General features: G+C 35.9%; 1 protein-coding gene and 1 long non-coding RNA gene across 2 annotated transcripts; one reads left to right on the plus strand and one right to left on the minus strand.

Annotated features, from left to right (window-relative positions):
- Positions 1 to 232: 232 nt before the first annotated feature.
- LOC146924326 (uncharacterized) lies at positions 233 to 2,796 on the plus strand. Its single transcript, XR_015010098.1, has 2 exons — positions 233 to 592; positions 1,658 to 2,796. It is a non-coding gene; the product is annotated as an uncharacterized LOC146924326 (long non-coding RNA).
- A 1,149-nt stretch (positions 2,797 to 3,945) lies between these two features.
- Positions 3,946 to 21,852, minus strand: LOC146924327 (epi-neemfruitin B synthase L1AT-like). The gene is made up of 4 exons (XM_085711844.1): positions 21,729 to 21,852; positions 18,491 to 19,188; positions 17,529 to 17,599; positions 3,946 to 4,414 (listed from the first exon to the last, which is right to left on the minus strand). The coding sequence occupies exons 1-4, from the start codon at positions 21,850 to 21,852 to the stop codon at positions 3,946 to 3,948; spliced, it is 1,362 nt and encodes a 453-aa protein (XP_085567970.1).
- Positions 21,853 to 22,151: the final 299 nt, after the last annotated feature.

Below are 22,151 nucleotides of genomic sequence, written 5' to 3' on the forward strand. Positions count from 1 at the left end.
TAAGATGGTTGGAGAAATATAGATATAGTAGAGTAGTGGAAGCTGATATAGATACCGATAGGTGGTAGATATTGACCAAATATAAATTAGTCTTTGAATTGGTCACAAATGTATTCCAGTGACCGAATTAGCATCTGAAAGGTCAGTCTCTAAAATGAAACTCTAAATTAAAATAAAAAATAGAAAACCTTTCCTCTACTAACTTTACGCATGTGGGAAAGCAAGGGATGGATCTTCTGCAGTGACTGCAGTGTCCAGTTAAATCCCAATATTGGAAAAAAATAAATGCATGATAATTTAAATGTTGAAATTAGAAGAGATAATATGTTTAATGATGGAGATTCCTACACCGTAGAAATATTTCTATTTATGGTGATTGATTCTTTGTTTTTTAGTTCAGATATTGACTTAGAGTTTGTTGTTAAGTTGGTTTTTTTTTTCTTCTTCCCAATTTACTTGTTTTTCAGAAGTTAAATAAATGGTGGTTTGAATAGTTGTTAAAGTTGAGTTTGATTGACTTCCTCTATTTTTTATTAGTTGACACGAATGTCAGAGACACCTTTAAAGGACCTCTACAATAGCGACGACTAAGGTAAGGCGTGTTTTGCCAAGCCTCTGGCAGTCTGGCTGACAATGGTGTCGCTCAATACCATTTTTTAATTGTTTTGACACTTGTTATTTACCTTTGATTATTAGCTTAATATAGTATAAATTCAATACCTTAGATTTTTTATTATTTTAATATTTGTTATTTACCTTTGATTATTAGCTTAATATGATATAAATTCAACACCTATGTAGTGTTTAATTGGTTGGATTTCTACTTCATTACGCCTCCGAATTTGTTCATGCACCTTGATTGTTGGTCAAATGAAGCATCATCTAAGAAGTTGAGAAAGGGTTTTTGGTTGATTTGGCACGTCGTATTTAGGTGATTTAGAAGGAGAGAAATGATAGGATCTTCAACAATAGTGTCAAGGAAGTTGATGATGCTATTAAGGTTCAATCTTGGTATTGGAGTCTTAATAGGTTGAAGATTAGATCATTTTTGTTTCATGAGTGGTGTTGGAATCCTAGAGATTGTTTGTCTAGGTAATTTTGGTTGAGGGTGATGTTAGTTAGGTGTGTTGTGGATATGCACTGGTTGGGATCCAACAGCTTAGGGGCTGGCGTTTTTTCTGTTTTCACAGAAGCATCAATTGTTTTTTCTTGTTGTTTTTGCTGTCGGCTGCTGATGTTTGTGCCCTTCATGCTTTGGTTTTAGAGAGATGTTTGGTTTTCTTTTGGTTGACCGCTTGGCTTTTTGCTGGTGTTTGTAATTCGTTCCCCTACCTTCTCGCCTTCGGTGGGTAGGGGTGTTTTTCGATAAAATTTTGGCTGTTAAAAAAAAAACACCTACGTTATGTTAGTATACTTATTTTGTTGTGGAAGTAACATGGGCCATGGTAATCATACTTTCCAATAATACTATACTAGTGAATATTACATAAATTTAGCATAATCATTGCTTTTTTAGTTCAATTAAATCTACGTATTTTGAAAAACAATCTTTTGTTTTCGAGATGCATGACATTGGATGTTTATAGTTACTTTATTAGATTGTTGAGTTGCTTATTCATATTTTCACAATTGAAATGAATATGTTTGTTTGTTGCAGAGATGAAGAATTGTTGGAGTATATCACATGAGTTTTGGAGGGCCATCTATTGCTATTGAAACGGCTGAGGAGGCAAATGAACTTCTAAGGAACATTGAAATTGAGTATGCAGTTGGTAATACGGAATAATAATTGATTACATATATCATATGTTTCTATTATTATTTACAGCTTACAATTTATAGCATCTAAACTAGTGTTTTTTTCTTGGACTTTATGGTAGTTGCTGCCGTTATATTTGGGATAAGGGATGACTAGTTAAATTTATATTTTCTTTTCTAAAACTGGCTTGGATCTGCTATGCTAATTTTGTTTTGACACTAAAAATATAGAAACATAGTTTATATTATAGGTTTGTATTTATGTTTTCACTTGTTTATATTGCTCCATCACTTCTTATCAACTTTATGACATAAATCACAAACAATTTTAAGCCGTATAATTTTCCTTTTTATTCTTCGTCATGTGTCGTCGTCTATGGTTTAGGAATTCAATTATATTAACCACTTATTGCAAGTGTTGAACTTCAACATAATAGTTTGTTGTATGATTAAAGTGAAATATGATCTCATCACATGCTGTATCAGTATCACTAAGTGTAACAATTATATCTTGGAATAAGCCTCAGTTATTCAGTCATTCTTTTGCTTATGACAATGATTCGTCTCTGTCATCACATGTTCCATTTTGCTGAACTGGTGCAAGGTTGCGTTTGGTTTGTGGGTTGCTATTGTGTAGCAGAATTTTCTGGTTTTTGGGTATTACAACTGCAGATTAGTGGTTATTAGTTTGCTATCCGGTATAGCTCTTATTCTGCTTGATTTATTACTTCATGATGGTAATATTTTTGCTCAGGTGGTGCTAGAATAAATATTAGAGCCATGGATACAAGCAAAAAATTGAGATCCAAGCATTTCAACTATTTAAGAATATGCAATTCATGGTTCCAATTTTCGCTACGTATTTCTTGATAAAGTCTGTTTCTTGAGTTAGTGTGAATATCATACTATGATAGACTTATTTGATTGTGTATTGAGTTGGTGTAAATATCATACTATAATAGGCTAAGGCTTATTTTATTGTGTATATATACCATTGGTGTTAAATATCAAATTATCAATACACATTTCGAAGTAAAATCAAATTTTCACTGGTTGAATTAATAGTTTTTTTTGACACTCTAGAAATTAGAAACCGATATAGTGACTAATTTTCTTATAACTTTATTAAGTTGGTCACACAATCTGTCACCAAAATTAATCACAAAATATTTAACTATACGGTCACCAATTCGGCCACTAAATCGGTCACTATATACCACTGTTCTAAATCCGTATCTAAATCAGTCTCTGGTTTCTGTCACAAGTTCAATCGCTGAATACCTGTCACTAGCAATTCTTATTTCTGGTAGCTATTTCGGTCACTAAGGGTGCGTTTGTTTTGGATTTTTTTCAAAAAAAATCTATTTTTTTCTTTAAAAAAATCACTTTTTTCATTTTTAAGTGTTTGTTTTGGATTTTTAGAAAAATCATTTTATCAAAAAAATCTATTTTGATCCTAAAATGAAAAGCTATTAGGATTAGCTTTTCTCAAAATCTATTTTTTTCAACAACAAGGAGATAACACATGTGCATGTTAGAACTCATTTTTTTAACAAAATGGATTTTATGGATAGTAGGCAAACACAAATAACTTTAGATTTTTTTTAAAATCTCTAAAAAAAAAATCTCTAGATTCTTGACACAAAATCTATTTTTTTTTAAAGCTGAAACAAACGCACCCTAAATCCATTAGTGACCGATTTTATTGATATAGCGACTGAATACTCAGTCTCTAAAACGCTAATTTCTGGTGTATGGTATTGGAGTTAAGTTGTCTAAGCTTGTGATTTTAAGCAAAGTAAATTTATTAACAAAAATCAATACCTTGAAAGTAAAGAACAAAGTAAAGAAAAATGGAAATTAAAAGAAATATATGGGAAACAAATGTCTCAAGAGCCATGTATATCAATCTTGAGCAAAATTTCACTAAATAAAGTCATTTACAACTAATCAATTAAAAGATATTTTTAAGAAACAAGAATAAATCTTGAATGTTTGAGTTTAAAGAAACAAGAATAAATTCGATACTTATTGAAGAAATTTTATCCACTTCCACACGAGTTGAGATCCTCTCCATTTGCTACAATAAATGGCAATATCCATTACTATAGTTTTGGTGTATAAATGTTCAATTAATACACATATTACATATATGGATCCATATATTAAAGAAGAAGTTGAGAGTGCTCAAGCTGAACGGAGCACACAATCATCATGTTGAACATTGTCTGGATTAAGAGAGGCATATTGAAGAAGCTCAAAGTCATGTTCAAACTTAGCCATATAATTCTCTTCCATGTTCACAATCGCTTCAATCCCATTTCCATCTCTTGTATCCATCAGAACTATTAATTTATTTGAAGAACAACAAGAAGTACTGGTGACCCAAGTTGGTTTTCCCCACCCAAAATCCGCTTCATATATCGGAAACCTACACCAACTACTAAAAGTAAACAAATTGTTATTCTCGGGTTGAGGCTTTGTAACTTGCTTCAAGCACTCAGATATCGCTGACAAATTATCCTTCCCTTTGTCTATCAAGATTTTTGGATAAACGTCACAAAACTCTGATAACCCTTCTTTCATTTTGCAGACCAACTCATCTAGTTCCATTTCCTTCTTATCAGCAGTGGCGGAGCCAGGAAATTTACCGAGCCTGGGCGGAAAATTTATCGCAAATTCACATGTGACATAATATATATAAATAGTCATATATTAAAATAAATATGCCCTCCTCACATCGTCTTGAATATCCGGAGCATACAAATGAATTTGTTTCCTAAGACCTGGATCACGCACAATCTCATTTGGATTAAACTCATTGACCACATTAGGCGGTGGTTCTTCTACTCAGTGGCGTATACAGGACCCTGACTCAGGGGGTGCAAAAAAATTCCGTCGATAAAACTTTGCAAATTCAATCAGTTTTGTCTTGTCAAAACTAATTTTATTTTAATTATTTTTGATTTTATGTGAAATTATAAAATTGGATTAAATTAAACTATTTGATTAAGTAAAATAAAAATTATAAATAAAAAATTAAACAAAGGATACGTTTAGAAAGAAAAAAACCTCGACCAATATTATTATTCTTTTTTACAAGAAACCTATATTGTAGTAATTTGTTAATTGAAGAGTCCAGCAGCCCCCATCACCTCCTCACCTGCTTCAGGGCTCGTGTCTTGCTGTTATGCTGCCACCACAATATTAATTAAAAGATCACACTCTTCAATTCCATCAAGTGTTATCCTCCATCATCAGTGTGTACTGCACCTATTTCCATTATCCTCCATCACCTTGCAATGAGTGAATTGTAATAAGCAATTGATCAAACAGTTTGTATGAAAAAAATTGATGAGCACTGCATTTTTTAATTCAAAGAATAATATTCATCCCTCAGTTGGGGGCAAAACAGTCAACAACCATGCTATGGGTAGTGTTGGAACAAAATGTGTTTAACAATGAACCTTAAAGAGTTTTGATGATAACAAGGTATTAAAAATTGTAAATTGGACTAGCTAATATTTGTTCAAGTGTACAGGACCATAATTATAAAGTTACATCATCATTGGTTCTGAATGAGCAAAGAAAGAGCAAAAGAAAATGAAGCTTAGATGATTCTGAAGGCAAAGCGCTCCTGAAGTCAAGCTGCTCCTGAAGAAATAGCGCTCCTGAAGTAAGCTGCTCCTGAAGAATAGTGCTTCTGAAGACAAGAGGTCCAGAAGCCACATCATCAGAAGCTGCGTCATCAGAAGCTGCAGAAGTCATATCATCAGAAGCTGCATCATCAGAAGCTGCCTCATCAGAAGCTATTTCACCAGAAGCTGAATCTCAACTGGATTTGCAAAAGATTCAAGAATTGAAGAATTATCAATGCAAAAGCTGTCTATTGGATTCGAAAACACAAACAAAGGATTAGTGGAGTTTTGCAACGGTCATTTCAAAGGTGTTTGAAGGCTTGTGCTTGCAATTTGGACGAAAGCGTTGACATTGTACTTTGTACGAATTGTACAACCACGTTCTCCACTACTCTGTTTTGTGTCCACGCTTCAAGACAAGAAAACAGCTCCAGAATACGGTCTCGCCTGCATATATGTTCCTTTGGATAAGGAATGGATTTCAAATTGGTTCTTCATAGGACAACAACCAAATCAGGCAAAAGATCATTGGTGAAAGATCAAGCTTCATCTAACGACTCTTTGGTGTGCTGGCAATTTCACAACGTCTCTTTCACACCTCTATATAAAGGAGTGAAGACCTAGAGAATTGGTAATGCAAGAACGCTGAACGAAAGACTCACAAGATTTTCACAAGTACCAAACCTCTGCTGAAATTGTTCTGCATTCACTTAGAATTTCTGTGTCTCAAGGTCATATCTTAGAAATTCTTAAGTCCATTGAGTCTGTATCTGATTTGTATTGTGAGCACCTCTGATTGTATATCAAGTGTTCAAACTTAAACAATTTTCTGTGTAATTTTGTTTAGTTAGGAAGTCTCTTGCAATTGTGCTTGAGCAGGAAGTCTCTTGATTGTGTTCTTGAGCAAAGGAAGTCTCTTGCTTGTGTGCTTGAGCATTGGAAGTCTCTTGCTTGTGTGCTTGAGCATTTGTAATCAGATATTACTCATAGTGAAATCTCCTTGGAAGTGCAAGGGGGACTGGACTACTTCCGGATTGTGGAAGGAACCAGTATAATTGCTTTGTGTCGTTCTTCTTCTCTCTCTCTGTTTTATTCCGCTGCATTTAGATTCTGATTATCACTTCAGAAGCTGTCTCACCTAGCTTCTGATCAGTGTGTTCAGTTTTTAGGAGAAACGAAGAATTTTTCAAAACACAATTCAACCCCCCTTCTTGTGTTTTTCTCACCTTCAATTGGTATCTAGAGCCTTGGTCTGTTGTGTAACACTTAACCGTGCAACAGTCAAAGATCTGAGAAAAACATGACTACTCCTCCTCCTAATGGTTCTGGTTCTAGTGATACTAGCTATAAAAATGTCTCACATGATTATAGTGATAGTAAGAAAACCAGTGTTGGAAAAGTTCCAAAGTTCAATGGAGATGCTGAAGAGTTCTCGTGGTGGAAGACCAATTTTTACAGTTACATCATGAGCCTGGATGAAGAATTATGGGATATTCTGGAAGATGGTGTTGGTGATTTAGTCCTTGATGAAGAAGGAACTGCTGTGGATAGAAAGAAACATACTCCAGAACTGAGGAAACTCTACAAGAAGCATCATATTATCAGAGGAGCTCTTGTCACTGCCATACCCAAAGCAGAGTACATGAAGATGAGTGACAAATCCACTGCTAAAGCTATGTTTGCTTCTCTCTGTTCAAATTATGAAGGGAGCAAGAAGGTCAAAGAAGCAAAGGCTCTTCTGCTTGTACATCAGTATGAGCTATTCAAGATGAAGGATGATGAAACTATTGAGGAGATGTACTCAAGGTTTCAAACCTTAGTTTCTGGGCTACAGATTCTAAAGAAGAGCTATGTTGCTTCTGATCATGTAAGCAAGATTCTCAGAAGCTTACCTGCCAGATGGAGACCCAAGGTGACTGCCATTGAGGAAGCTAAAGATTTAAACACTTTAAGTGTCGAAGATCTTGTTAGTTCTCTCAAAGTTCATGAGTTAAGTCTTAATGAACATGAGTCTACTAAGAAGAGTAAATCAATAGCTCTTCCATCCAAAGGCAAGTCATCAAAAGCTCTCAAAGTGGTTGAATCTGAAGAGGAAGAACAGTCAAGTTCAGATTCTGAACCAGATGCTGCTGAAATGGCCATGCTCTCAAACAGACTTCAATATCTGGCCAAGAAGAACAGAAAGTTTCTCGCCAAAAGGGGTAACTCCAGAAGCTCAAGGAAAGAAGATCAGAAGGGATGCTTCAACTGTAAGAAGTCTGGACACTTCATTGCTGAATGCCCTGATCTTCAAAGAGAAAAGTCAAAGGACAAATCAAAGAGGTCTACATTCAAACCAAGCAAATTCAAGAAGCAGATTAAGCAGAGTTTAATGGCAACCTGGGATGATCTGGGTAGTGAATCTGGATCTGATAAAGAGGAAGCTGATGAAGATGCAAAGGTAGCTGTTGGGTTGGTAGCAACAGCAACTTCAGAAGCTGGATCAGATTCAGACTCAGAAGATGAAAACGAGGTATATTCCAAAATTCCCAGAGATGAACTTGTTGAGTCACTTAAAGAACTTCTTACACATTTTGAAGTAAGAACCAATGAGTTGAAGGATTTAAAAGAAAAATATGCTGATTTGGTACAACAGCAAAAATCAACTCTATTGGATCTGAAAGCTTCTGAACAAGGACTTAGGGGCTTTGACTTCATGTGTAAAACATATGAAGATCAGCTCAGGTTCTTATGTCAGAAGCTACAAGAAAAGTGTAATGAAAAACCTTTAAGTAATCATGAAATTGCTCTTGAAGATTTCATTATATCTGGCATTGACAGAAGCAGAGTAGCTTCTATGATTTATAGCATTTATAAGAACAATGGCAGAGGAATTGGTTTTCCAGAAGTGAAACTTGATAAAACCAATCTAAAGTCTTGTTGTGAATGCATCAAGGAAGGTCTGAAAACATTCTTTGTACCAGAAGGGGCTGAGTTGGAAACTGTTGTTCAATCAGAATCTGAAGCTTCTAGTTCTAAGGCTAAGATTATTTCAAAGCCAAAGAACTCTAAGTCAAAGGCTATGATCAAATCTGATTCCAAGACTTCAAAGGTTAGGATCCTGAAAAGATCAGAACCTATTCCTCAGAGTCTGGTGAAACCAAAATCTGGGGTTCTGAAGTCTAAGTTTCAGAAGAAGACAGTTACTGCTTCTGAAGTACCAAAACCTAAGGTGATGGTTAATCAGAAGCAACCCAACTCACAGCACAAGGTACAAGAAGTGAAGAGTAAAGCCTTAAGTACTAACCTTCCAGGACCCATAGAACAATGGGTACCTAAAACTAAAAATGTCAATGATGCAGGTATGTCTAAGAGCAGTGCCAAAGCAAAGATCATGGTACCTAGACAGCAGTTGCTCAAGACACATGACAGGAGAAAAGTCCATGTTCCTCAGCCTAACAATGAAAGAGGGAGGAAATGTGAAATTTGGAGGCAACCAGTCAGGCAAGATCATAGGTACAGGAACTATTGGTAATTCCTCTACCTCAATTAATAATGTATGGTTGGTAGATGGTCTTGAACATAACCTTTTGAGCATTAGTCAATTTTGTGATAATGGTTATGATGTGCTTTTTGAAAAACCCAACTGTACAGTAATCAACAAGGAAGACAAATCCATTGTGTTCAAGGGAAAGAGAGTTGACAATGTCTATAAAATCAATTTTTCTGAACTGGCTGATCAGAAGGTGATTTGCCTACTATCAGTGAATGATAAGAAATGGATGTGGCACAGAAGGTTGGGACATGCTAACTGGAGGTTAATCTCTAAGCTTAGTAAGTTACAACTTGTGAAAGGGCTACCAGACATTGACTATCATTCAGATGCACTCTGTGGTGCATGTCAGAGAGGGAAAATTGTGAAATCATCTTTTAAAACCAAAGACATTGTTTCAACCTCAAGACCTTTAGAATTACTCCATATTGATTTATTTGGACCAGTGAGTACTGCATCCTTATATGGAAGTAGATATGGATTAGTCATTGTTGATGATTACAGCAGATGGACTTGGGTGAAATTCATAAAGAGTAAAGATGTTGCGTGTGATGTATTCAGTAGCTTCTGCACTCAAATTCAATATGAAAAAGAATCAAAAATTTTGAAAGTCAGAAGTGATCATGGTGGAGAATTTGAAAATGAGCCATTCGAAGCTTTTTGTGAAAAACATGGAATTTTCCATGAATTCTCTTCTCCTAGAACACCACAACAAAATGGGGTTGTAGAGAGAAAGAATAGAACTTTACAAGAAATGGCCAGAACCATGATTCATGAAAACAATTTACCAAAACATTTTTGGGCAGAAGCAGTGAATACAGCATGCTATGTTCAAAACAGGATCTATATTAGACCTATTTTGGAGAAAACAGCATATGAACTCTTTAAAGGAAGAAAACCCAATATCTCTTACTTTCATCAATTTGGATGTACTTGTTACATTCTGAACAACAAGCTCTACCTAAAGAAATTTGATGCCAAGGCCCAAAGAGGAATCTTTTTAGGTTACTCTGAAAGGTCAAAGGCATACAGAGTGTATAATTCAGAAACACTCTGTGTTGAAGAATCTATGCACGTTAAATTTGATGACAAGGAGCTTGAAGATAAAACTTCAAAGCAAGGTGAAAGTTTTGCAGAGATACAGGTTCCTGAAGCTACTCCAGAACCTGATCAGATAGCTGAGTCTGAAGATAGTCCAGAAGCTGAACCCACATCAGAAGCGCAAGATGAAACTGCTTCTGATGAAGCACAAGATGGCTCACATCAATCAGATCCTCCCAGAAACACATTCAAACACAAGTCTTCACATCCTGAGGAGCTAATCATTGGAAACAAAGATAGTCCAAGAAGAACAAGATCACATTTCAGACAAGAAGAGTCAATGATTGGACTAATCTCAATGATTGAACCTACAACAGTTGATGAAGCACTTTCAGATGATGGATGGATCCTAGCTATGCAAGAAGAGTTGAATCAATTTCAAAGAAATGATGTGTGGGATCTGGTACCCAAACCTCAGCACAAGAACATTATTGGAACAAAATGGGTATTCAGAAACAAGCTGAATGAGCAAGGTGAAGTAACAAGAAACAAAGCCAGGCTTGTTGCACAAGGGTATAGTCAACAAGAAGGCATTGATTACACTGAAACGTTTGCTCCAGTTGCAAGATTGGAAGCAATCAGGTTACTTCTTTCCTATGCAGTTAATCATGGCATAATATTATATCAAATGGATGTCAAGAGTGCATTTCTAAATGGTGTCATAGAAGAAGAAGTGTATGTCAAGCAACCTCCTGGATTTGAGGATATTAAATATCCTGACCATGTTTTTAAACTGAAGAAATCACTATATGGTTTGAAACAAGCTCCCAGAGCTTGGTATGATAGACTAAGTAATTTCTTAATCAAAAATGATTTTAAAAGAGGACAGGTTGATACTACACTCTTCAGAAGGACCCTTGAGAAAGATATTCTTGTTGTGCAAATATATGTTGATGATATAATATTTGGTTCTACTAATGCATCTCTTTGCAAGGAATTTTCTAAGTTAATGCAGGATGAATTTGAAATGAGCATGATGGGAGAGCTGAAGTTCTTCCTTGGCATTCAAATCAATCAATGCAAAGATGGAGTCTATGTTCATCAATCAAAGTACACAAAGGAGCTTCTGAAGAAGTTCAAACTTGAAGATTGTAAAGTGATGAACACTCCAATGCATCCTACGTGCAACCTGAGCAAAGAAGATGAAGGAGCTAAAGTAGATCAGAAGCTGTATAGAGGTATGATTGGTTCTTTGTTATACCTCACTGCATCTAGGCCAGATATTTTATTCAGTGTATGCTTGTGTGCAAGATTCCAATCAGATCCTAGAGAATCTCATATGACTGCTGTCAAGAGAATCTTCAGGTATTTGAAGGGAACAACTAATCTTGGACTCCTTTATAGGAAATCCTTAGATTATAAGCTAATTGGATTCTGTGATGCTGATTATGCTGGTGATAGGATTGAAAGAAAGTCAACCAGTGGCAATTGTCAATTTCTGGGTGATAATCTTATATCCTGGGCTAGCAAAAGACAAACAACTATTGCTATGTCTACAGCAGAAGCAGAATACATTTCAGCTGCAAGTTGTTGTACACAACTACTCTGGATGAAACATCAGTTGGAAGATTATCAGATAACTGCTAACAGTATTCCCATTTATTGTGATAATACTGCTGCTATTTGTTTGTCTAAAAATCCAATTTTGCATTCAAGAGCGAAGCACATTGAAATCAAACACCATTTTATCAGAGATTATGTTCAAAAAGGAATTTTAGATATACAATTCATTGATACTGAAAATCAATGGGCTGATATATTTACTAAGCCTTTAATTGTTGAAAGATTTGATTTTATAAAGAAAAATTTGAACATGCACTTTGTATCTGATTAAATGCTTGCTTGCTCCTGAATAGGATTTTAGGTTCTGAAGTTAGTTCAGAAGCGGTAGTCCATCTACATCAGAAGCTCTTTATTGAGGTTCTGAGGAAAACTCGCTTCTGATGATGACGTCAGCATCTGAAGTCCAGAAGCTGGATTTGTTGCTTCTGAATAGTTGAATTAGTGGAAACGTTGGAAGTTACCTTTTAAAAAGTAACTTCTGGCCCACTAACTTGGTAGTTACTCTGTGAACTTCTTACGTGGCCTGTAGGTGTTGGTGTATAACAAAAAGGGCAATGATGATTTAATAGCTTTGAAAGTACTTTTCACGCGCCCCCAATTTTGTCATTAATGTTATGTTTGTTTGTCTCTTTTGAATTGCAATCGTTTTACTTTTAACACTTTGACAATTCACACACTACTCACTCACAACAAACACATTTGCTCTCAAACCTCTTGCGAAGTAAGCGCATTCTCTCAACCTTAGAACCCTAAAATCTTCATCTTCTTCAAATCTTCGTCAATCATCAAATGGCATCATCAAGCTCAAAAGTTTCAGAATCTACATCAAACATGCAAAGAGCACCAGAATCTGAGTCCATCTACAAAGAGAAGACTATGGATATTCCATGGGAATCCCTAATAGTTCAAGTTGAATCACCAGTGGACTTCACTTCACTCAAGAAGTACGAAGTGGACATGGAAGGCTACGTAAAAACTCAGAAACTATCTGGCTACTTCAACATGCTAAATGGGCCAACATACGTGAACTTGGTCAAAGATTTCTGGTTAAGGGCCGAAATTGTCAATGAAAAGCCTGTGAAGGTAGCAGGTAAACAAGCTGGGTCGAAGAAAGGAAAGAAGGAAATTGACTTGAATCCCACTTCCTTCAGTAGCCTTGAGATAAGGTCTGAAGTGATGGGTATTCCCATAGTCATCACAGAGGAGATTGTTGCTAAAGCTTGTAGAATGGATGCAGAAGGAAGGTTTCAAGAAATTGTTAAGAAGGATGATGTCCTGCTGCAAAACTACTACAACACTCTTCTGGGTGGTAACAAAGATGCTAAGCCTTCTGAAATGGAGATTCACAACAGAATGTTGGTGAAATTCAGCAACGATTGCTTCTTTCAAAGAGCAGGTGGGTCTGATCAACCCAACAACCAACAGAAGCTAGCAATCTATTTCATGACCAATCTGGAAAAGATAAACTTTCCAAGATATGTACTGGATCATCTCTGCTGGGCTATCAATGAAAGCACAGTCAAAGGAAGGAAACAAGTGCCCTATGGAAGATTGCTCTCTGAGATCTTTTATCAAGGGAAAGTGCTGGATCTTTTGAGAAGAACAAGGGATGCTTCTGATAAATGCTTCGAAGTCTCCACTGCAGAGAAGACTATCAGTAGCAAGACCTTGCATTCTATGCACTTATTCAAGACAGCTCCTAAAGATGAAAAGTGGTTGGAGATGACCACAGAAGAATCTGAGATTATCAGGGACTTTCCTTCCATTATTAAGGAAAGTGATCCTGAACACTTAGCTAGATTAGTAGCTGAGTACATCTTGGAGGAAGCTGCTTGTGCTAAAGGGAAAGGCAAGAAGGCCAAGGCAGTTGCTGTGTCAGAAGCTGCTGTTTCTGATGCACCTAAAGGGAAGAGGACCAGAACTAGTTCTGAATCTGATGCTGCTCCTACTAAAGGAAAGAAGGCCAGAACCAGTACTGAGTCAGAAGCTGCCATTGCTAAAGTTGCTAAGTCTGAATCTAAACCTATTTCTATCAAGGATAAAGGAAAGATGCAGAAGATTGGTGCTGCTCCTATTCCACAGAAGAGAAGAAAAGGTAAGGCAGACTTGGTAATCACTCAAGAGCAGCTGGAGGAAGCTCTTGAAGAAATGGAGAAAGAAGAGGCTGATCCCAAGCTGAAGAAGAAGGCTCCCCTTCAACCTGTGAGTCCTATGGTTGAGATGACTCCAAGAATGAAAAGGATGGCAGATGTGCTTCTGATCTTATATCAGACAGAAAGGAACAAAAAGCACAATACGTTCATCAAAGAGATGAAAAGCTCAAGGCTTTGGGATTGGAAGACTGTGATAGGTTCTACAAAGATAAATTGGCTGAAGTAAGAGCCATTGCTGGTAAGCCTACTGAAGACAATGAGGAAGACGATATGATGCTCATTTTTGAAAATGCTCCAGAAGAGGGAACTTCAGAAGCAGTTCCTCAAGCTGCTGGTTCACAGAGGATCACTTCTGAAGCTGGCCCTGCAGATCAGGTAATCCAGATTCCAGTCACCTCTATCCCCTTTTCACCCTCTTCACCATCAGTTCCTGAACCAATAGAAGACACTTCTGTCTTAGACAATCTTATTCTACACTGTTCAGGTGACTTACCCAAAGACAATACCTCAGAAAAAGCCTCTAAAACAACTCCAGAAGCAACTGCTTCTGAAAATGTTGTTTCAGAAAACCCCCATCAACAAACACCTGAACCACATAAACCCACAACACCCCCACAATCACCATTAGCTACCATTGACCCCCAACTCAACACTCAAACATCAACTTCACCACAACAACCACCAACTGAAACTGAATTTCAACCTTTACCTGAACACTCTTCAGAACCAACTCCCATGGATGTTGACATCTCTCTAGTCAATGTTCAAGCCTCAACCTCCACCACACACATTGTTTCTGACCAACCTTCATCTTCAAACACACAGACACACCTTACCATTCCAGTTCCTAACCCAGTTCAAGACTTGGAAATCAGTGATTCTGATCTTGAAACCCTTGATCAACCACCCACAAACATCCTGGAATATGGATATATTAATTCTGAGCTTCTGACAATCCTGAGTCAGATGCATAATCTTGTGGATCAACGAAGGACAATTGATCTCACAAGTGCATATGAAGACTCCTGGGCATCTCTTCAGAACCGGGCAACTGAGCTTATCGAAGAAATCAAAGCTAAATGCATCAGAGTCAAGCAAGCATCAGTCAGAAGGCTAATGGAGCATGTGAATCAGAGTCTTAGAGTAAGAAGTTCTACACTGCTCTTGGCAAACCAGCCTTTCTTCTTTGAAACGGATTACTTGACCAGAGAAGCCAGGTTGTGTAAGCTTCTGAAGAAACAGATGGCAGAGCAGCAGCAAGAAGCTAAGGAAAGGGAACAAGCTCTTCTCCAGAGGCAACAACAACTTGAAGAACTGTTGCAGAAGAAGATTGAAGAAATGGAGGAGATGAAGAAACAACAACAAACCAACCCTTAGTTGCACACCCTTGTGTTTTACTTTTTGTTTGTTGTTTGTTTTATTTTCTTAGTCCTTGCTTCTGAAACCATCTTGTCTTATTTCTCTTGCTTCTGAATGCTTACTGATTCTGACTGTTTAGCTGCTTCTGACAATTGAATATACATGTTCATATTTTATTTTGCTCTGATTTATTTAGTTCATTTCCTATTATACTCTCTCATGTTTGAGTTTTTCTCATATCTTTTTGTCTTTTATGCTTAAATTTATTTCAATTTTTTTTGATAATGACAAAAGGGGGAGTATATGTGACAAGTATTTAAAGGCTCTGAGCCCCATTAATGGCATTTGAAATTTTTGAAAAACTTCTATCATTTTTTTTACCTTATTGGTATAAGCTATGAACGAACGAAGGAGTATCAAAATTCAAGTAAAATTAATTGAACCATTCTTCTTATCTATAAGTTAATTCTTTCAATGATTCAATTTTGTTTTTAAGCTCTGATAATATTATTGTGCGAAAAATGAATTTAATTAACCTGGATAGAACTTAGGGGGAGCTTACAAATCTCACCTTAAAGACTATCAGACTCAGGGGGAGTTTGAGCTTACAAACCTCAGATTCTGAGCTTACAAACCTCAGAACCCCAAAGTCAACTTGTTAATTAGATTAACAACAATTGATCAATTTTAAATACTTTTGTTTGTCATCATCAAAAAGGGGGAGATTGTTGGAACAAAATGTGTTTAACAATGAACCTTAAAGAGTTTTGATGATAACAAGGTATTAAAAATTGTAAATTGGACTAGCTAATATTTGTTCAAGTGTACAGGACCATAATTATAAAGTTACATCATCATTGGTTCTGAATGAGCAAAGAAAGAGCAAAAGAAAATGAAGCTTAGATGATTCTGAAGGCAAAGCGCTCCTGAAGTCAAGCTGCTCCTGAAGAAATAGCGCTCCTGAAGTAAGCTGCTCCTGAAGAATAGTGCTTCTGAAGACAAGAGGTCCAGAAGCCACATCATCAGAAGCTGCAGAAGTCATATCATCAGAAGCTGCATCATCAGAAGCTGCCTCATCAGAAGCTATTTCACCAGAAGCTAAATCTCAACTGGATTTGCAAAAGATTCAAGAATTGAAGAATTATCAATGCAAAAGCTGTCTATTGGATTCGAAAACACAAACAAAGGATTAGTGGAGTTTTGCAACGGTCATTTCAAAGGTGTTTGAAGGCTTGTGCTTGCAATTTGGACGAAAGCGTTGACATTGTACTTTGTACGAATTGTACAACCACGTTCTCCACTACTCTGTTTTGTGTCCACGCTTCAAGACAAGAAAACAGCTCCAGAATACGGTCTCGCCTGCATATATGTTCCTTTGGATAAGGAATGGATTTCAAATTGGTTCTTCATAGGACAACAACCAAATCAGGCAAAAGATCATTGGTGAAAGATCAAGCTTCATCTAACGACTCTTTGGTGTGCTGGCAATTTCACAACGTCTCTTTCACACCTCTATATAAAGGAGTGAAGACCTAGAGAATTGGTAATGCAAGAACGCTGAACGAAAGACTCACAAGATTTTCACAAGTACCAAACCTCTGTTGAAATTGTTCTGCATTCACTTAGAATTTCTGTGTCTCAAGGTCATATCTTAGAAATTCTTAAGTCCATTGAGTCTGTATCTGATTTGTATTGTGAGCACCTCTGATTGTATATCAAGTGTTCAAACTTAAACAATTTTCTGTGTAATTTTGTTTAGTTAGGAAGTCTCTTGCAATTGTGCTTGAGCAGGAAGTCTCTTGATTGTGTTCTTGAGCAAAGGAAGTCTCTTGCTTGTGTGCTTGAGCATTGGAAGTCTCTTGCTTGTGTGCTTGAGCATTTGTAATCAGATATTACTCATAGTGAAATCTCCTTGGAAGTGCAAGGGGGACTGGACTACTTCCGGATTGTGGAAGGAACCAGTATAATTGCTTTGTGTCGTTCTTCTTCTCTCTCTCTGTTTTATTCCGCTGCATTTAGATTCTGATTATCACTTCAGAAGCTGTCTCACCTAGCTTCTGATCAGTGTGTTCAGTTTTTAGGAGAAACGAAGAATTTTTCAAAACACAATTCAACCCCCCTTCTTGTGTTTTTCTCACCTTCAGGTAGGAGAATCGATTTTGCCCAAATTGAAAAGCTACAAATAGCTGCTTCTGTTGAAACGCGAGTTAAACTAAGAAAGCACTTTTACCAAGAGAGACCCAAACATGTCAAACGTGAGGAAGGAATGGTTAGACGTGCGTTCTCAGTAGTCTACCGTGAAACCAAACAAGGGCTTAATTGAAGAAAAATAGCCGCCGCTAGGGATGGGAATAGGCTAGGCCGAGCTAGGCTTTGCAAGGCCTAAGCCTGGCCTGCCATATTTTTTTAAAGCCTAAGACTGGCCTGCGGCCTGTCATAGGCCTACTTTTCAGGTCGGAGTCTGGCCTTCTAAAAGCCTGATACGGCCTGCTAGCCTGTTTAAAAGCCTGTATCTTATGAACATCTTTAAGTAAGCAATGTGATCTAAGTTTAAATCGACTAGCGAAGTAATAGTTCAATTAGATTAAACTCTCTTTTGATAATCAACACGAGGTTTTAGGGAATTCGACTATATATTGTATCATATTTCTATTATAGTTTATAATAATACATCTATATATGCAAAAAAAATTAAGGTATACTAATAAAACTTAAAATTATTGAAAAAGTTTACAAATTTATATTTTAATTCAAAGTACAAAATATAATATAATAATAAATAATATTATTCATATTATTTAAATAGGCCGGCCTAATAGGCTTAAGAGGCTTTTTGAGATGCCTGTGGCCTGACCTTTTAAGCTAAATAAACTTAAAAAAAAGCCTAGGCCTTCTCTATTTAAGAAAAAAGCCTGGCCTGGCCTGGCCTGTCGTAGGCTAGGCCGTAGGCCCCTGTAGGCCGGCCTGGCCTATTCCCATCCCTAGCCGCCGCCCTTTACTCATCTTCTTCTCTGATTATTTCTAATATTCTACTCCTTCCACTTCTCCTTCCAGTGTTTCATTTGCCCAATATTTTTTTTTTGAAGTGTGTTGATGGGCTTTTTTGTTGGGCCTAGTATGCAAAAAATTTCCATCGAGCCCGGGCGACCACCCGGGGTCGCCGGGCGGTGGAACCGCCCCTGCTTATCAGCCAACATAGACATAAACCAAATTATGTTCCCTACACATTTTTCAGATAATGGAGGAACCATTCTTTTGTGAAGATTCACAGCCATGCAAAATAATGCCGTCTGAAAATTTAACCCCATTATTGAAATTGCATGCTTATAAATCCATATAATTACAACTTGTACGCGCGTGGGAGAATGCATGGAACTAGAAGTTACCATTGCCTTAAGAGACTTTATCATTTCAGGTTGAAAAACAAATCTTTTAAACACCACATTGTTTCCTCTCTTTAACACATTTTCTGGAAAAATAGGTAAATCCCTTTGTGGAAATATTGATGCTCCTCCATCAAATAAACTAAAGGGTGATACTAATAAATCTTTTTCATCTTCATCTAGCTTTTGGTTGATGATGGCCCAATCATTCATGAAGTTGAAAATGGATGCAGCATCAGCAATTTTGTGACTAATGCAAATACTTATTACCATTCCTCCACATGTAAACCAATTTATTTGAATGGCTATAAAACTTGCTCTCAAATCCATTTCTTTCCATTGTAATTCATCAGGGAACAAAGGGTTCAACAATTTTTCAGTGGGATTTTGGAGAATCTCTGAAAGTTTGTTTTTTACATTTGTGACCAAAAATAACACACCTTGATCATTGCATTTAATGGTAATTTTATCTTTAATCCTACCAGCAAAAGGATAGTATTTAGATAGAAGTTGAGATAAGGATTTTTGAAGTTGTGATGTTTTTGAATTTTGATCTCTATTGCCGTTTGGGTTGTAAAAGTAAAGTAATGGCAGATAGTTACTGCAAACAATGTTGTCTATGAAAGAAAGTGGATAAAGTTTGAGGTGAGAAGGAGTTGGTGATGAAGGTTTGATGGTTTCTCTTGAAAGTAATTCAATCTCTGATAAGTGTCATAAAAGTGTTAAATTCATGTTATATTTTAAGCACTTTTTGTTGCTTGCTTTGCAAGTAATTGAAGGAAAAGCCGAGAAATAAGCGTTAAATGCCTTATTACGCTTTACTTATCATTACTCTATCCTTTTGTGCAGTAATTAGCCTCAAGACACTGATCAAAGTCCAATTCATCATGAAAAAGTGCAAAATGGTAAAAGCTGTCCAGCAAGCTTGAAGAAATGGCGCTAATAGCGTGTTCTACGCTATTAGCGTGTTCAAAGAAGTGTCAAAGTCCAGAGAGATACGCTATTGGCGTATCTGGAGCTTAAAGAAATTTCGCTATTAGCGATTTTGGCGCTATTAGCGTAAGTTAGGCGGTTTGCTCAATTCAAGTGGCCCACTTGCTATTCTTGGAAGATATTATGTTAGATATTATTTAGATATTATTTAGATATTATGTTAGATATTATGTTAGATATTATTTAGATATTTTGGGCTTGATATATTATATATTATTAGAATTTCATTAGAGAGATATATAGTTCATATTAGTCTTAGTAACTTAGTTAGTTTTTCATAGCTTTTCTCTTAGTTTTCATTGTAATATCTTAGAGAGAAAATAGGGTAGATCATATGAAGTGAGAGTGATTTTGGAAGTTGGATCCTTATTCCTTTGTTGAGACATCACAAGTGTAATGGTTCCTTCCTTTTCAATCCATCCTTGCAAGGCTTCCATGATGATGTGTAGCTAAATACTCTTTGTTGGGATGAGAGGTACTTGATCCTTGCTAAACATGTAATCTTTTGATCTTGCAAAATATGATTCTAGCAATTTATATTCAATATTGTTGTTATTCTTGTGTTAATGCTTTCAATGAGATTCAAGATGATTTGGACACAAACTCTTGAATCTTGAGCTAGAGTAGCAATATATCTTAGGTTAACTTACTTGACATCTTTGTTAATCTTGTGATAATCACCATAATCAAGAGTTAAATGCTTTCGGATACTTAATCAGGCTGGACACGGTCGATTAGGTTATTCGATCGACTTTGTTATCGTTTAAGGGATTTGGACACGAATGTTTAAACGATACCTTAGAGCTAATTATATCGCTTTGGACACGAAGGATAGTTTAGAATTGATTGTGATAATGTTGTTTATAAAGCTAGAATTCGTATGGATCATTAGTTTACGTGTGACGCTTGGTTAAGGAACGCTACTCCTAACAAGTTTCAATCCTTATTAATCTCATCTTTTACTTTTTGCATTTAGTTAACATAGTTGTAAATTCAAACAAACAATCACCCTTTTTACTTAGAATGATATTTGATGTTGAAATATCCGTGATGTCGCACTAATCCCTGTGGAGACGATACAAATACTTATCTTGTTTTTGATGCAAAACTACTTCATCAATCTCCATGGTACAATTTATGCTATGACTCGCATATTGATTGAATGTGTTTTCATGACTATATCACAAGTGGTTATATAATGCATGAACTATAAGATCAAGACTAGTATGAAGTATCAATCAACACATATGGAACTTTGTCTTTCAGTTACCCAAGTTGTGATATCAATAATGGCAATTATAGAGAGGGTTTGTCTAATTTTGTCCAATTAAAGACCCTTTATTAACTTCTTCTTTTATTAATTTATTCTAAATAATGCTTGAAACTAACTATCAAGAGTTTAAAGTATCCTCAATAATGGTTATGACTTCATAATGGGGACCAATGACAATATATAATTACAAGTCAAATTTCACAAAGTTGATTCTAAACCGTTGCTCTAGCAACTGGGTTTAGTTTATAGGTTATAATAATATGCAAATAGGATTAGTTTTGTATATAGAAACAAGGATTCCAATGATCAAATTTTATATTTGAGTAAATTTTATATTTTTGGATAAGGAAAACCGTCCTTTGTTTTTGAGCTAAGCAATAATATGCTATAAAAATTTAACTAGTATGCTGCATCGATCAACGTTGAGCAAAGTGTTATTATATTAGGAAAATATAAGCGATTAGTCACGTTAAAAATATAAAAAATGGAAAATGCTATTTATCTAGAAAAATAGCATCAAGAATTTTTCAAGACACATGTGGCAAGTTTTAATTGCATGATTTATTTGTCTACTTCAATTCCTATTTTTCAGCCACACCTCCTTGAATTGTGGCAAATAGTACATTGTGATTGGTTACTCTTTATTCTTGAAGAATTCTTGATGTTTTTTTTCTAGAGATATAGCATTGCTCATAAAAAATATGCAATGGATGGATATATGATTCTCTTCACCAAAAAAAAAAAAAGAGGATGGACATATGATAAATTTCGAGAATAGCCAACCACGTCATTCCGATTTACTCCCTCACGTCTTATTTATAAAAAATATTTTGGTTAACAAAAATTAATGTATACAATTGAAATTTTGAAATGATATATCAACTTTTATTGAGCAATTAATGTATATCAACTTTTTTGTGGTGAAAAGCAAATCAGGCTTCTTTTAATTATTGTTATCATGACTGGTGGAGATACCTGCTTCCTTGTATGGGTGTCTGCTGATTTCTTTTTTGTTTGTTTCCTGGATCTCTAGTACGTCTTTGACTCTGTAATCCTTGTTCAGTGGTGTTCTTTGCACTCCTTGTGCATTGAGCTTCATTGTTGTTATATATATATATATATATATATATATATATAATCCATTTTGATTTCTCCAAAAAAAAAAAACTTTTATTGATCAAAATGTCTCTTATAAATGGAACGAGAGGAAGTACTATATACCATATAATTTTTTTGTGGTGGTCTGGCTTCGAATATGTATTGTCTCTACCAACTGAGCTAAGCTCACGAAGACAAATATAGTTCGTGCCAATTTTTTGATACAAATAAATAATGTCAACTGTTTTTATGGCCAAGTTTCAGAGCAATCAGATCAAATAGTCCGATTGTTTTTCGACT

This window comes from Medicago sativa, chromosome 5, assembly GCF_051527215.1.
Source record: "Medicago sativa cultivar Bolivia chromosome 5, Bolivia_mono, whole genome shotgun sequence".
Lineage (NCBI taxonomy): Eukaryota > Viridiplantae > Streptophyta > Magnoliopsida > Fabales > Fabaceae > Medicago > Medicago sativa.

Coding starts and splice junctions, on each gene's coding strand:
- LOC146924327 (XM_085711844.1), bottom strand. CDS start 21,852: ATGAAGCTCAATGCACAAGGAGTGCAAAGAACACCACTGAACAAGGAT. Junction 17,600..18,490: donor TAAAGTCTCTTAAGGCAATG/GTAACTTCTAGT, acceptor GCTTTTAAACAG/GCTAGCAGGCCGTATCAGGC. Junction 4,415..17,528: donor AGGCCTATGACAGGCCGCAG/GCCAGTCTTAGG, acceptor TTTTCCGCCCAG/GCTCGGTAAATTTCCTGGCT.